Source organism: Ranitomeya imitator, chromosome 5, assembly GCF_032444005.1.
Source record: "Ranitomeya imitator isolate aRanImi1 chromosome 5, aRanImi1.pri, whole genome shotgun sequence".
Taxonomy (NCBI): Eukaryota; Metazoa; Chordata; class Amphibia; order Anura; family Dendrobatidae; genus Ranitomeya; species Ranitomeya imitator.
Genome location: NC_091286.1, coordinates 18,504,945 through 18,520,947, shown reverse-complemented (window position 1 = coordinate 18,520,947; position 16,003 = coordinate 18,504,945). Strand labels below are relative to the sequence as shown.

At 45.4% G+C, this 16,003-nt stretch overlaps 1 protein-coding gene across 1 annotated transcript in view; it reads left to right on the top strand.

Moving 5' to 3' along the window:
- Positions 1-11,566, top strand: part of ALK (ALK receptor tyrosine kinase) — a 750,864-nt gene extending 739,298 nt beyond the window's left edge. Inside the window, exon 29 of the mRNA XM_069768364.1 lies at positions 10,274-11,566. Within this exon, the coding sequence (XP_069624465.1) occupies positions 10,274-10,966 (693 nt within the window). The 3' untranslated portion in view covers positions 10,967-11,566. The remainder of the gene's footprint in view (positions 1-10,273) is intronic.
- The last annotated feature ends 4,437 nt before the right edge of the window (positions 11,567-16,003 follow it).

The window sequence follows — 16,003 nt, the reverse complement described above, 5'->3', positions numbered from 1 at the left end:
TGCTTTGGGGCTCTTTCTCTGCAAAGTGACCAGGACTGATCCGTGTTCTTGAAGAATGAATGGGCCATGTGTCATGAGATTTTAAGTGCAAACCTCCTTCCATCAGCAAGGGCATTGAAGATGAAACGTGGATGGGTCTTTCAGCATGATAATAATCCCAAGCACACCGCCAGGGCAACGAAGGAGTGGCTTCGTAAGAAGCATATGAAGGTCCTAGAGTTGCCTAGCCAGTCTCCAGATCTAAACCCCATAGAAAACCTTTGGAAGGAGTTGACAGTCCGTGTTGCCCATCGAGAGGCCCAAGACATCACAGCTCTAGAGGAGATCTGCATGGTTTTTAATTTCTTGGTTTTCATACTTGCTCCGTAAATATTAATAGGAATTCCATTAATAAGAATGGGCCAACATACCACCAACAGTGTGTGCCAACCTTGTGAAGACTTACAGAAAACGTTTGACCTCTTTCATTGCCAACAAAGGAGATATAACAAAATACGGAGATGAACTTTTGTTAATGACCAAACACTTATTTTCCACCATAACTTGCAAAATAAATCTTTCCAAATCAGACAAGGTGATTTTCTAGATTTTTTTTTTCTCATTTTGACTCTCAGTTTCGGTCTACCTATGATGTCAATTACAGGCCTCTCTCATCTTTTTAAGTGGGAGAACTTGCACAATTGTATATGTGTGTGTATACAGGTCCTTCTCAAAAAATTAGCATATAGTGTTAAATTTCATTATTTACCATAATGTAATGATTACAATTAAACTTTCATATATTATAGATTCATTATCCACCAACTGAAATTTGTCAGGTCTTTTATTGTTTTAATACTGATGATTTTGGCATACAACTCCTGATAACCCAAAAAACCTGTCTCAATAAATTAGCATATTTCACCCATCCAATCAAATAAAAGTGTTTTTTAATAACAAACAAAAAAACCATCAAATAATAATGTTCAGTTATGCACTCAATACTTGGTCGGGAATCCTTTGGCAGAAATGACTGCTTCAATGCGGCGTGGCATGGAGGCAATCAGCCTGTGACACTGCTGAGATGTTATGGAGGCCCAGGATGCTTCAATAGCGGCCTTAAGCTCATCCAGAGTGTTGGGTCTTGCGTCTCTCAACTTTCTCTTCACAATATCCCACAGATTCTCTATGGGGTTCAGGTCAGGAGAGTTGGCAGGCCAATTGAGCACAGTAATACCATGGTCAGTAAACCATTTACCAGTGGTTTTGGCACTGTGAGCAGGTGCCAGGTCGTGCTGAAAAATGAAATCTTCATCTCCATAAAGCATTTCAGCCGATGGAAGCATGAAGTGCTCCAAAATCTCCTGATAGCTAGCTGCATTGACCCTGCCCTTGATGAAACACAGTGGACCAACACCAGCAGCTGACATGGCACCCCACACCATCACTGACTGTGGGTACTTGACACTGGACTTCAGGCATTTTGGCATTTCCTTCTCCCCAGTCTTCCTCCAGACTCTGGCACCTTGATTTCCGAATGACTTGCAAAATTTGCTTTCATCAGAAAAAAGTACTTGGGACCACTTAGCAACAGTCCAGTGCTGCTTCTCTGTAGCCCAGGTCAGACGCCTCTGCCGCTGTTTATGGTTCAAAAGTGGCTTTACCTGGGGAATGCGGCACCTGTAGCCCATTTCCTGCACACGCCTGTGCACGGTGGCTCTGGATGTTTCCACACCAGACTCAGTCCACTGCTTCCTCAGGTTCCCCAAGGTCTGGAATCGGTCCTTCTCCACAATCTTCCTCAGGGTCCGGTCTCCTCTTCTCGTTGTACAGCGTTTTCTGCCACATTGTTTCCTTCCAACAGACTTACCATTGAGGTGCCTTGATACAGCACTCTGGGAACAGCCTATTTGTTGAGAAATTTCTTTCTGGGTCTTACCCTCTTGCTTGAGGGTGTCAATGATGGCCTTCTTGACATCTGTCAGGTCGCTAGTCTTACCCATGATGGGGGTTTTGAGTAATGAACCAGGCAGGGAGTTTATAAAAGCCTCAGGTATCTTTTGCATGTGTTTAGAGTTAATTAGTTGATTCAGAAGATTAGGGTAATAGGTCGTTTAGAGAACCTTTTCTTGATATGCTAATTTATTGAGACAGGTTTTTTGGGTTATCAGGAGTTGTATGCCAAAATCATCAGTATTAAAACAATAAAAGACCTGACAAATTTCAGTTGGTGGATAATGAATCTATAATATATGAAAGTTTAATTGTAATCATTACATTATGGTAAATAATGAAATTTAACACTATATGCTAATTTTTTGAGAAGGACCTGTATATGTGTATATATATATATATATATATATATATATATACACACACACACATTATACACATACACACAGCTCGAAAAAATACAGGGAAAACTAAAATCCCAGATCCTAGATATCGCTGAATGAAATACTCCAGGTGTAAATCTTTATTCATTGCATAGTGGAATGTGTTGAGAACAGTAAAACCTAAAAATGATCAACGTAAATCACAACTAATATCCCACTGAGGTCTGGATTTGGAATGATGATCAAAATCAAAGTGGAAAATCAAATTGCAGGCTGATCCAACTTCAGTGGAAATGCTCAAGACAAGGAAATGATGCTCAGTAGTGTGTGTGGCCTCCACGTGCCTGTATGATCTCCCTACAATGCCTGGGCATGCTCCTGATGAGGCGGCGGATGGTCTTCTGAGGGATCTCCTCCCAGACCTGGACTAAAGCACCCGACAACTCCTGGACAGTCTGTGGTGCAACGTGATGTTGGTGGATGGTGTGAGACATGATGTCCCAGATGTGTTCAATCGGATTCAGGTGTGGGGAACGGGCAGCCAGTCCATAGCTTCTATGCCTTCATCTTGCAGGAACTGCTGACACACTCCAGCCATATGAGGTCTGGCATTGTCCTGCATTAGGAGGAACCCAAGGCCAACCGCACCAGCATATGGTCTCACAGGTGGTCTGAGGATCTCATCTCGGTACCTAATGACAGTCAGGCTACCTCTGGCGAGCACATGGAGAGCTGTGCGGCCCTCCAAAGAAATGACACCCCACACCATTACTGACCCACTGCCAAACCGGTCATGCTGAAGGATGTTGCAGGCAGCAGATCGCTCTCCACGGCGTCTCCAGACTCTGTCACGTCTGTCACATGTGCTCAGTGTGAACCTGCTTTCATCTATGAAGAGCACAGAGCGCCAGTGGCGAATTTGCCAATCCTGGTGTTCTGTGGCAAATGCCAAGCGTCCTGCACGGTGTTGGGCTGTGAGCACAACCCCCATCTGTGGACATCGGGCACTCAGACCATCCTCATGGAGTCGGTTTCTAACCGTTTGTGCAGACACATGCACATTTGTGGCCTGCTGGAGGTCATTTTGCAGGGCTCTGGCAGTGCTCCTACTGTTCCTTCTTGCACACAGGCGGAGGTAGCGGTCCTGCTGCTGGGTTGTTGTCCTCCTACGGCCCCCCTCCACGTCTCTTGGTGTACTGGCCTGTCTCCTGGTAGCGCCTCCAGCCTCTGGACACTATGCTGACAGACACAGCAAACCTTTTTGCCACAGCTCTCATTGATGTGCCATCCTGGATGAGTTGCACTACCTGAGCCACTTGTGTGGGTTGTATAGTCCGTCTCATGCTACCAGAAGTGTGCAAGCACAACCAACATTCAAAAGTGATCAAAACATCGCCAGAAAGCATTGGTGCTGAGATGTGGTCTGTGGTCCCACCTGCAGAACCACTCCTTTATTGAGTGTGTCTTGATAATTGCCAATAATTTCCATCTGTTGTCTATTCCATTTGCACAACAGCATGTGACATTGATTGTCAATCATTGCTGCTTCCTAAGTGGACAGTTTGATGTCACAGAAGTTTGATTTACTTGGAGTTATATTCTGTTGTTTAAGTGTCTCTTTATTTTTTTGAGCAGTGTACATATATGCCAACTTTTCCATTTTAAAAAATTACTAAAAAGGAAAATGGGTTGATGCAAAAGTTTGGGCACCCTGCATGGTTAGTACCTAGTAGCCAGGGCTGTGGAGTCGGTAAGCCAAACCTCCGACTCAGACTCCTCAATTTCCATTACACCAATTCTGACTCGACCAAAATGGGCTCGGACTCCGACTCCACAGCCCTGGTAGTAGCACCCCATTGTGAAAGTATCACAGCTTGTAAAAGCTTTTTGTAGCCAGACAAGAGTCTTTCATTTCTTGTTTGATGGATTTTCAGATCAGGGGACTGTGAGGGCTATTGTTAAACCTTCAGCTTGCACCTTTGAGGTTGTCCCCTCTATCCGTGAAATGTTCCCCGTGCCATTGGCTGCAACACAACCACAAAGCATGATTGATCCACCCCCATGCTTAATGGTAATGGCGAGATGTTCTTTTCCTGAAATTCTGTGCTCTGTTTTCTCCACACATACCTTTGATCAGCGGTGTCAAACTGCATTCCTCGAGGGCTGCAAACAGGTCATGTTTTCAGGATTTCCTTGTACTGCACAGGTGATAATTTAATCACCAACTCATTATTTGTGTAGGTGATTAAATTATCACCTGTACAGTACAAGGAAATCCTGAAAACATGACCTGTTTGCAGCCCTCGAGGAATGCAGTTTGACACCCCTGCCTTTGATCATTGAGACCAAGGAGTGCTATTTCAACCTCATCGGTCCACAGGACTTGTTTCCAAAATGCATCAGGCTTGTTTAGATATTCTTTTGCATACTTCTGACTAAATTTTTGGCTGAGGACGCAGGAGAGAGTTTCTACTGATGACTCTTCCATGAAGGCCATATTTGTGCGGATGTCTCTGAACAGTAGAGCAATGTACCACAACTTCAGAGACTGCTAAATCTTTCTGAAGCTCTTTTGCAGTCAAGCGGGGGTTCTGATTTGCCTCTCTAGCAAACCTACGAGCAGCTCTTACTGAAATTTTGCTTGGTCTTCCAGACCTTATCTTGACCTCCACTGTTCGATCTTCTTCTAGCCTTCTCCTGCTTTGTGGGCCTCCACCATTTACATTTTCGGAATGCTCGGCAGCTGCTTAGAAGAACCCATGGCTACTGTGTTTGGCACAAGGTTAGAGGAGGCTGGGTTTTATAAAGCTGGGAAATTTTCATCACCTGGCCTTCTCTAACAATGATAGTGAACAAGCCATAACCCTAACAGGCTAATTAAGGTCTGACTCCTTGGTCAAAGCACACACATCTACAAGGGTGCACAAGCTTTTGCATTAGTCCATTTTACTTTTTGTGATTTTTAAAATGTAAAAAATGAAAAACTATATATTTTTTTTGCCTAAAATATAAAGAAAATGTGTCATCTGTAACTTTAGGCCTTGTAGAAATCATTTCATATTTAACTTGCTTATCTGTTCACACTAACTGTAATTTTGACCAGGAGTGCACAAACGTTTCCATGCCACTGTCTGTACACTGTGACAACCTTTTCCGTGTATTATCTGCAGTAGTGCTCCGTGGTTGTCATTCCTGTATGGATGCGGCTGGAGACGCTCGGCCTCATCAGTCTTATCATATTGATTTCGCTGCTGGGATTTGGAAGAAAACCTCTTTTCCTCTCCCCGTCCCTCCGAGTTGGGCTCCTCTGATTCTCGCTCCACATTCTGCAGTCGTAAAATGCCGCATTATTGGATCCTTTTATTTTTGGCCAAACTCTAAAAAGAAAAAGATTCCACCCTGGGAGCGGAGCCAGACGACTCGTGTCAAGAAATAGACGATTATAAATCAATTAGTGGCGGCTTTTCATTAACCTCTGCCTGCATAATGTGCTGTTTAATTAACCGCTGTTCTGCGCACGGACGACGCCACGAGGAGAAGAAAAGGAGCGACAAGACGGACAAGAGATAGCGCGAAGCCTCCAGGGCCTGACGCAGCAGTCTGCACGTGTACTACAAGTACTAATCACCCTTACACAGGACGCATCTCATGGAAGAGCAATTGTAACGAAGTGTCAGCTGTGAGGTTTACGGTTCCTCCATGTGCTGATATTTCTATGGACAGATCTGCATCAGATGGAAACTCAATGTGACATCACAGCTCCTGACCATGGAGCACAAGCCCCGGGCTGGTGGAAAGGACATTATTCACCCCAACGATGGACTCCGTCATTATCAGCCAGAAATAGGTCCATTCTCAAGGTCAATTATGTCATTGCTACCCAAGAGAAAATAAATTATTCCCACAGTGGACGTCCTCCCTTCTGTTGGCAGCAATGACATCATCAACCTCAACAATGGCACAAGCTCAAAACAGAGCCAGTCTCAAAGATCTGCAGCAGGACAGCAATGGACCCCCCTCACTGTTAGCGATGACCTCAGTGGTCAGTGGTTCGAAAAGTGACCCCTCTGGCCAGTAACGAAGCCATGATCGATTCCAACAATACACTTCACCTAGAGGCCATGGCAAAATTGATGTCAACAACAGATCACTGTCTAGATGGTAGCAGTGACATAGACCTCAACGATAGACCTCCCTCTGGCTGGTAGCAGTGACATCATCGACCTCGATGATACTGCTACCAGCCAGTGGAAGGTCTATCATTGACCGCGATGATGGACCTCCCACTGGCTGGTAGCAGTGACATCATTGACCTTGACGATAGACCTCTCTCTGGCTGGTAGCAGTGACATTATTGACCTTAACGATAGACCTCCCTCTGGCTGGTAGTGGTTGCATAATTGACCTTGACAATAGACCTCCCTCTGGCTGGTAGAAGTGACATCGACCTCGATGATAGACCTCCCACTGGCTGGTCATGACATCATTGACCTTAACAATAGACCTCCCTCTGGCTGATAGTAGTCGCAAAATTGACCTTGACGATAGACCTCCCTCTGGCTGGTAGTGACATCATTGACCTTGATGATAGACCTCCCACTGGCTGGTAGCAGTGACATCATCAACCTCGACGATAGACCTCCCTCTGGCTGGTAGTGACATCATTGACCTTAACGATAGACCTCCCTCTGGCTGGTTGTAGCCGCATAATTGACCTTGACGATAGACCTCCCTCTGGCTAGTAGTGACATCATTGACCTTGACGATAGACCTCCCTCTGGCTGGTAGCAGTGACATCATTGACCTTGACGATTGACCTCCCTCTGGCTGGTAGTGACATCATTGATCTTAACGATAGACCTCACTCTGGCTGGTAGTAGTTGCATAATTGACCTTGACGATTGACCTCTCTCTGGCTGGTAGTGACCTTGACGATAGACCTCCCACTGGGTGGTACCAGTGACATCCTCAACCTCGACAATAGGCCTCCCTCTGGCTTGGTCTGCAAACCAGTAATGGTTCCAAGTAGGGGTGGAATAGACCCCGCTGGCCGGGAACAATAATATAATTGACCCCAATAATTGACCCCCTCAGCTCAATGACATCATCAATTCTTATGATTGACCCCCCTTTATCTAGTAATGATGTCATAATCTACCTTGACCTTCTTCTGGCTCATAGAAATGACATCATCAATCTCGTCAATGGTTCTTTCAGTTATTGCTAGCCATGAAATTACTTATTCTGCCCTCCCTCTAGCTGGGGAGTGACATGAATCGTAACAATGAAATCTCCAGTTTCCCAGCAGTGAAACAGTCACTCCCTATGGGATTGTATCTTCACCTACAAGTCTGAAACCTGAAATGGTGTCATGCAGGGGTGCAGTGGAGCCCGACTGGTAGCAATGAAGTCATTATTTCCAAGAATTTACTTTTCTTTAGGTTAGAGTCTCGCATATAGTGTTCGGCTGGGGTGCATTTGGCCTTGTGCTGATCCGTCCTTGTGCTGATCCGTCCTTGGTTTTCTTTAGAGGCCAGTATGTGGTTGCTTCTATAGTTGCTCTATTTGCATTTTTTTTATCATTACAGCCACCACTAGAGGGAGCATAGGAGTAGTGTATGCAGTAAGCTCATAAGCGCCCTCAAGTGGTGGCTGCAGGCAGCATCATATCCTTTAAAGTGCCCCTGTCCTCAGGATTGTGCTCAGTAACTACAGACAGTGTCAGGTCGGCGCCGTTATGCTGATTACAATGATACCTGGTGATGAAATCCGTCTTTTAGTTGTTGTTTAATCTTTATTTTCAGTTTTGAGTTAATGATATGCTCATGCCCCGGGGCAGCCTGTGAGTGAGGGGGTCTTCATGTGGTGCTCTGCTTATATATTCATCTGTATGGCTTATAACAGGTCACTGACCTGCCTCCTCCTATTTTATATACTAAACATAATATGTATTGGAAAAAAAAAAAAATCTCATTCAGCAGGTGTCAGGGGCGCTGCAGCATGATCGTATCTATAATATGCATTAAATGGTTTTATTTAGTGATATACAATTATTCTGAAAAAAAAAAAAACTTGGCTCAAAATGCCGCAGGACGATCTTGGCGATCCGATAGATACTATTGCAGAGGTGCCACCTACACCATTTTCCTAGAGGAGAAAAAAAAATTGTCTCCACCAAGATGGCACAGGCGGCGCCTGCGAGGTAGCATCTATCGGATCACCGAGATCGGCCGGCACCATTTTGAGACAGATTTTTTGTTTGTTCAGAATAAATGTATATCACCAAATAAAATAATTCAATGCATATTATAGATGCGGTCATGCTGCAGCGCCGGCACCTGCTGAATGGGATTTTCTTTTTCAATATATATATATATTATTCAGTATGTAAGCTACAGGCTGCCACGGAGCACGGGCATAACATTAACTAAAAACTGAAAATAAAGATTACACAACAACCACAAGACGGATTTCATCACCAGGTATCAGTGTAATCAGTATAACGGCGCCGACCTGACACTGTTTGTGGTCACTGAGCACAATCCTGAGGACAGGTTCCCTTTAAATCCCAATCTTCTGTTCACACTGCCAAAGTTTAAGCTCTGACCCCTTTAAGGAAACTAATCAGCGCATAGTTGTAAATTAAATAGTCGTCTTTCACTGCACCGTCTCCTGTGCAAATATAGAAAAAATGGAATCTGGAATTACTTTTTTTTTTTTTTTAAATTTAAGCCGCTATCAGAACTGAATCCTCCTCGCTGCGATTATGACACCAATTGTTTTCCCATTCTGCACAGTAAGACACCGGCCGGTCAGTGATACAAAGAAATGTCGCCCACCTCAAAATTGAATGCGCTTATCAGAAAATGAAACCACAGTATAAAGGCAGAGTGTAATTACGCGGCTGGAAGCCATGTGATAAATGAGCCGGAGAGGAGCGACCATCAGTCTGAGGAACAAATCGCCATTTATCAATAGTGGTGAACGACACAGATGTAACGTACCGATGTACCGCAGCCTGGAGCTCCCACTGTACCGCAGCCTGGAGCTCCCACTGTACCGCAACCTGGAGCTCCCACTGTACCGCAACCCGGAGCTCCCACTGTACCGCAGCCCGGCGCTCCCACTGTACCGCAGCCCGGAGCTCCCACTGTACCCGCAAAACGGAGCTCCCACTGTACCCGCAAAACGGAGCTCCCACTGTACCGCAGCCCGGAGCTCCCACTGTACCGCAACCTGGCACTCCCACTGTACCGCAACCTGGCGCTCCCACTGTACCGCAGCCTGGAGCTCCCACTGTACCGCAGCCTGGAGCTCCCACTGTACCGCAGCTCCCACTGTACCGCAACCCGGAGCTCCCATTGTACCGCAGCCTGGAGCTCCCATTGTACTGGAGGGTACAGCTCCTATAATATTACAGTTTACATCTCCAGTGGTTTTCCAGTCTACAGGTCATATCACACCACTACACTTATTACACCGCAGCGAGCATCGCCTATTGCCCCGCACCAAGCAGCTTATTTTGGTATATTGTATTACAGACATTAGCAGCTAATAAGGAATTGAAAAAAAAAGTTCAGGCAAATAAATAGTTTGCAGACATTTTTAGTAACAAGTGTTTTCATGTAGCATCAGTGAGATTGTGGGGTCCATAAGGGGAGACATTACTGAGTGGGTAAAGCCGGACTATAAACTCCACAGTGTCCACAGCTGAGAATCTCCCATAGCATAAACAGGACGAGAATTATTTGGATATCTTGTTACCACCCGGTAGAATATTTTGCTTGCAGTTTTGTTGTCCCCTGTCCTGTTCCACAAAAGTCGGATTGTGGAAGCTTTGTCTTCTGACCCTACTGTCCGCCACATCTGGCCACTTCTCAACACTATTCCTACTATCCCCCGATCTGCAGACGATGAAATAAAGCGTCAGATTGTAATTTCTTTCTTTTTTATTGCAGGATCCAGACGTCATTAACACTTCCCTGCCTGTAGAATATGGGCCGCTCATTGAAGAGGAGGAAAAAGTCCCTACACGGCCAGAAGATCCAGATGTGATCCCTCCACTCCTGGTGACACCTGAGAAGACCGGAAGAGAAGTCAGACACGGTCTGCAGTCTCCACCTCCCGTGCCAACAGTCCGGAAGGTCCCCAATAAGGTCCACGTTGAACCACAGGGTCGTCCGGATCCCAGACAGCCTCCAGAAGGAGGGCATGAGAAAATGGCTTTGGCTCAAGCCAACCCACCCACAGAACTACAAAGCACGAGAGGATCCAGGAACAAACCTACCAATCTTTGGAATCCTACCTATGGCTCATGGTTCACTGGAAAAACGGTAGACAGAAACATTGCTCCTCCAGAAAAGCCAGTCCCTGACAGAGAGAATAACGCTCCAGATGGAGGTTGTCCAGCTGCCCCTAGGATTACTGCTGGTAGACTACCAGGCTCCTCCGTCCTTCTGGAGCCATCTACGCTGACTTCTAATGTCCAGGAAGTGCCTCTGTTTCGGCTGCGTCACTTTCCATGTGGCAAAGTGAATTATGGCTATCAGCAGCAGGGCCTTCCTGTAGAAACACCAGTGCCCCCGTGTCCCACCAAACACAGAGACTTCATCCCCAGGAGCAAGAGTAATCCAAGTCAGGAGAACGTCTAATACCTCCTACTGCCATCTCTTACTGGGGACAACTTGGGTAATGGCCCAACTTATCTGAAGAAACACCAATAACAGACTTTTCTAATACGTGCCAAACATTTCATCGTCATTCCAGATGACTACACACCATCACCATTCATGGATATCGTGGTTGCCTTGCAGATGTCAACACAGGATCATGTTGTCCATCAAGACCAGATAGTACCACCCAAACCGTACTGGAATACAATACGCATAGCACTGAGCACAACCAGAACATATCACGACCATTCCTCTCTCACGAAGCCTCGTAGTGACTCTAGAAAGAAAAACTAAGCCAGACGTTCTCTCCATTCGCTGAACCCCCCATGGTTCCGACTTGGAGGTCTCATGTAGATAATCTTTGTTTTTTTCCCAACTTGGTATTGACCTCAAGCTTTAAAATGAAATGGAGGGGAAATATGTCCAAAATTAATTTAAGTTCAATATCTTTGGAATGGTTTATAACTTTGATGGTGAGGCTCACTAAAGATCTGATCAAAGACATCTACAGGAAAAAAAAAATGAAGGGAGGGTTGTCTGAACCTCAACCTGGGCTATAAAATGTGAGCAAATACTGGTTATCATGAGTTTTACCGTTTCTCTTTCTTGCTTAAAACAAGGCGGCCAACTCTTCTTGTGTGCAGTCGTAAGAATGACGCATTCGGAAAAAAAGCCTGTAACTGTAGCACTTAAAAATGTACGTCAGACACCATCATCATTGGGTATCTCATTCATTATTTTTCTTCTTGCTTCAACCATTATACATTTTTTAACCAAGGACTGAAAAATTGCTAAGTCCTAGCTGCCATGCAAAGTCATACTGCTACCTCAAGCTTATCGCAACTCGCCCCCGATCTGATATTCTACGGGACTCCGGGCAGGAGAAAGTCTAATGTAAGGATAGGAATTGGTTTCCCCCCGTAAAAATAAATTAAATAATCCTAGTATTGGAAACATAAATGTTATCTCTAGTTCCTGCAGTTTCATTGATTAAATGCTTTAAAAATTAGCAAAAAGATCAAATGCGAATACGACCAAAAATTATAGTCGATAGGCGGATGCAGCCATTAGCTTCTCTTATATTAGGTCTGTCGTCATCTCGAGTATCCCGCAGGTTTCCTTCATGTCCACCATAGATCTATCCAAACTGTTTGCCACTAGCGATAGGAAGGATTTATAAAAAAATATATATACACCGTATATGTATATAACCAGTGGGATACAACTGAAATAAAACAAAATATATAGACAGCCATATTTTATATCTTTTGAAGCAGATCGACCGTAAAAGAAGGTCATCAGGTTTTCTTTTAAAGGCGTTTACAATGAGTTTTTTTTTTTTTTTTTTAACTAGCCATAATAAAGAAATACGTGTCCTCTACCCATGCCACCAGTTAGTGGCCTCAGCTGAATGCTTGGGACGTCCTCGCTTCTGGTCCAATCGGAGAGTTGGGAGTGCGGAGTGGTAAATAGCGCTTATTTATTTTATAATGACTGGTTTGGAGAAAAAAAGTCCTGAAACCTTAAAAAAAAAAAAAATCCTTCCTAAAATTTATCAAAGTAACAGCAAAGGAAGTTTTTTGCCTCATTGGACGGATGTGGCTGAATTTTGTAGCCTGAAATCTGGACCAAAAATGGCAATTAGGAGCCAAAAAAAACAAATACCGCTCCGTACAAGAAAAGGAAAGGGTCGCGTTGGCTCAGGGGATTGCAAGGACACGACAGTCGTCAGTGCAGGCGAGGTCTTCTGGTCAGTTGGTTCTCTTGGTAAGGCCTCATTCAGACGCCAATTTTATCAAGTCCGAGAAAAACGGACCAATTATTTTGATCAGAGATTGATCAGCGTGTCATCAGTTTTTCTCGTACGTGTGGGGAAAAAAAGGTTTCTTCATTTATGACAGTCGGTCCCAACTCGGATGTCATCTGATGGCAGTCAGATTTTTTTTCCTCACACCCATGAATTTGTGTTGACTATTTTCATCCAACAAATCTCTCGGATTTTCCATTGGTCTCAAAAAAAAAAAATCATGGATATGTGAATGGCCTCAGACTATCACAGGTACAAGATCCATCCATGGAACCTCCTGGTCACCATTGTGGAAGTAACCATTAATTGCTTTCCTTATAGAGGAATAATTAAACACTATATGTTATGTTACCTTATCAAACATTGACCAACATACGCCTATGTAGCTTCCATGATCATTTGTGTCAATGGCGGCATCTCTAAGTATTGCTCCCGAGGCTCCGGCTAGTAACAATTCCTCCTGCCGTGTGGTTTCTTTATAGTCCGGGCTCACATGATGGGCTTAATTAGATGGTGTGAACAAGGCAGTTAAATATTCCGACAGAAGGTATCCTGGTATATGAAGTGCACAACAAACATGCTCTTCTCACAGATCTCGCTTACTTTCCCCGTCCCAGCGGCATAGAGGAGAAAGGCGATGAATTCGCTGAATCATATTTTGCCTCCAGTGACACCTTTGAGTCTGTTATTAACATTTCTCGCCTCGGGCTGCGCTTTCTGCTCTTCAAACCCTTAAACTTCCTTGGGGACACCTAACTTCTAAGTGATGAGCCTGAAGTGGAATTAATGGTAAAGCAACAAGAGCTTTGCTGCAAAATAAAGTTCACTGTAGTCAAGATAAGCAAAAACTTTGTCAAAAAAAGTACAAAGTTACAGCACAATCATTCCAAACCTAATGACATCCCGGCCACCGTCCAATAAAATGATATGTAACGTGAGGGATGACGTAAAGCAAACTGACACTTTGGTGCAATTATCCCTTCTGAGACCTTATGGTTAGTCGTGTCATTGATACACCAGGGGCCCTTGATGTGCAGCCAGATTTCTCAGCTCCCTTTGGCTTTGTGTGGCTTGGGAACTGGTGTTGAATAATTTTTGTCAGGCATTTCCCTTTATCGTCATCTCAGGATAGGGAGACTGTCACTGTCTTCTCCTCTCATTCCGCTCTCGGTCACTTGTCTCCTCTCGTTCCGCTCTCGTTCCCTTGTCTCCTCTCGTTCCGCTCTCAGTCACTTGTCTCCTTTCGTTCCCTTGTGTCCTCTCGTTCCGCTCTCGGTCACTTGTCTCCTCTCGTTCCCCTGTGTCCTCTCGTTCCACTCTCGGTCACTTGTCTCCTCTCGTTCCCTTGTGTCTTCTCGTTCCGCTCTCGGTCACTTGTCTCCTCTCTTCCGTTCTCGGTCACTTGTCTCCTCTCGTTCCCCTGTGTCCTCTCGTTCCACTCTCGGTCACTTGTCTCCTCTCGTTCCCCTGTGTCCTCTCGTTCCACTCTCGGTCACTTGTCTCCTCTCGTTCCCTTGTGTCTTCTCGTTCCACTCTCGGCCACTTGTCTCCTCTCGTTCCCCTGTGTCCTCTCGTTCCACTCTCGGTCACTTGTCTCCTCTCGTTCCGCTCTCGGTCACTTGTCTCCTCTCTTCCGCTCTCGGTCACTTGTCTCCTCTCGTTCCACTCTCGGTCACTTGTCTCCTCTCGTTCCCTTGTGTCCTCTCGTTCCGCTCTCGGTCACTTGTCTCCTCTCATTCCCTTGTGTCCTCTCGTTCCGCTCTCGGTCACTTGTCTCCTCTCGTTCCGCTCTCGGTCACTTGTCTCCTCTTGTTCCCTTGTGTCCTCTCGTTCCACTCTCGGTCACTTGTCTCCTCTTGTTCCCTTGTGTCCTCTCGTTCCACTCTCGGTCACTTGTCTCCTCTCGTTCCCTTGCGTCCTCTCGTTCCGCTCTCGGTCACTTGTCTCCTCTCGTTCCCCTGTGTCCTCTCGTTCCACTCTCGGTCACTTGTCTCCTCTTGTTCCCTTGTGTCCTCTCGTTCCACTCTCGGTCACTTGTCTCCTCTCGTTCCCTTGCGTCCTCTCGTTCCGCTCTCGGTCACTTGTCTCCTCTCGTTCCCCTGTGTCCTCTCGTTCCACTCTCGGTCACTTGTCTCCTCTCGTTCCCTTGCGTCCTCTCGTTCCGCTCTCGGTCACTTGTCTCCTCTCGTTCCGCTCTCGGTCACTTGTCTCCTCTCGTTCCCTTGCGTCCTCTCGTTCCGCTCTCGGTCACTTGTCTCCTCTCGTTCCGCTCTCGGTCACTTGTCTCCTCTCTTTCCGCTCTCGGTCACTTGTTGCCTCTCGTTCCGCTCTCGGTCACTTCTCTCCTCTCGTTCGGCTCGTGGCCATCTTCTCAGTTCTGCCTTCTTCCAGCTCTTCCTCAAAAACTGCCCCCAGAACACTGCTCTGGTTGTTGGGTACCTTCTAGGTGTTACATGATCTTCCAGAGCTTTTTGGTTTCTCTCCCAAGAGCTTAGGTGTACATCATGTAATCTTCGACTCTTGCCGAGTGCACCAAAGTTGGGTGGATGTGACCACCGCATCAGAGTTTCTTCCATAGTGACAGTTCTGTCTTCTACTTCTTGGCATCCACCGGTCTTCTACAGAGACATTGATGGATACCAAGTGAACAAGACCTTAGCATACTCTGGTGACTGGTCCAAATATACCAACACCACTTAAGTTTTCACATTTTCCTCCCTGTCAACCACAATCCTATTCTATCCAGGATTGGAAAAAATAGGATTGTGGGAAATGACAAATATATATATATATATATACATACACACACACACAGTACAGACCAAAAGTTTGGACACACCTCATTTAAAGATTTTTCTGTATTTTCATAACTATGAAAATTGTACATTCACACTGAAGGCATCAAAACTATGAATTAACACATGTGGAATTATATACTTAACAAAAAAGTGTGAAACAAGTGAAATGATGTCTTATATTCTAGGTTCTTCAAAGTAGCCACCTTTTGCTTTGATGACTGCTTTGCACACTCTTGGCATTCTCTTGATGAGCTTCAAGAGGTAGTCACCGGGAATGGTCTTCCAACAATTTTGAAGGAGTTCCCAGAGATGCTTAGCACTTGTTGGCCCTTTTGCCTTCACTCTGCGGTCCAGCTCACCCCAAACCATCTCGATTGGGTTGTCTGGTGACTGTGGAGGCCAGGTCATCTG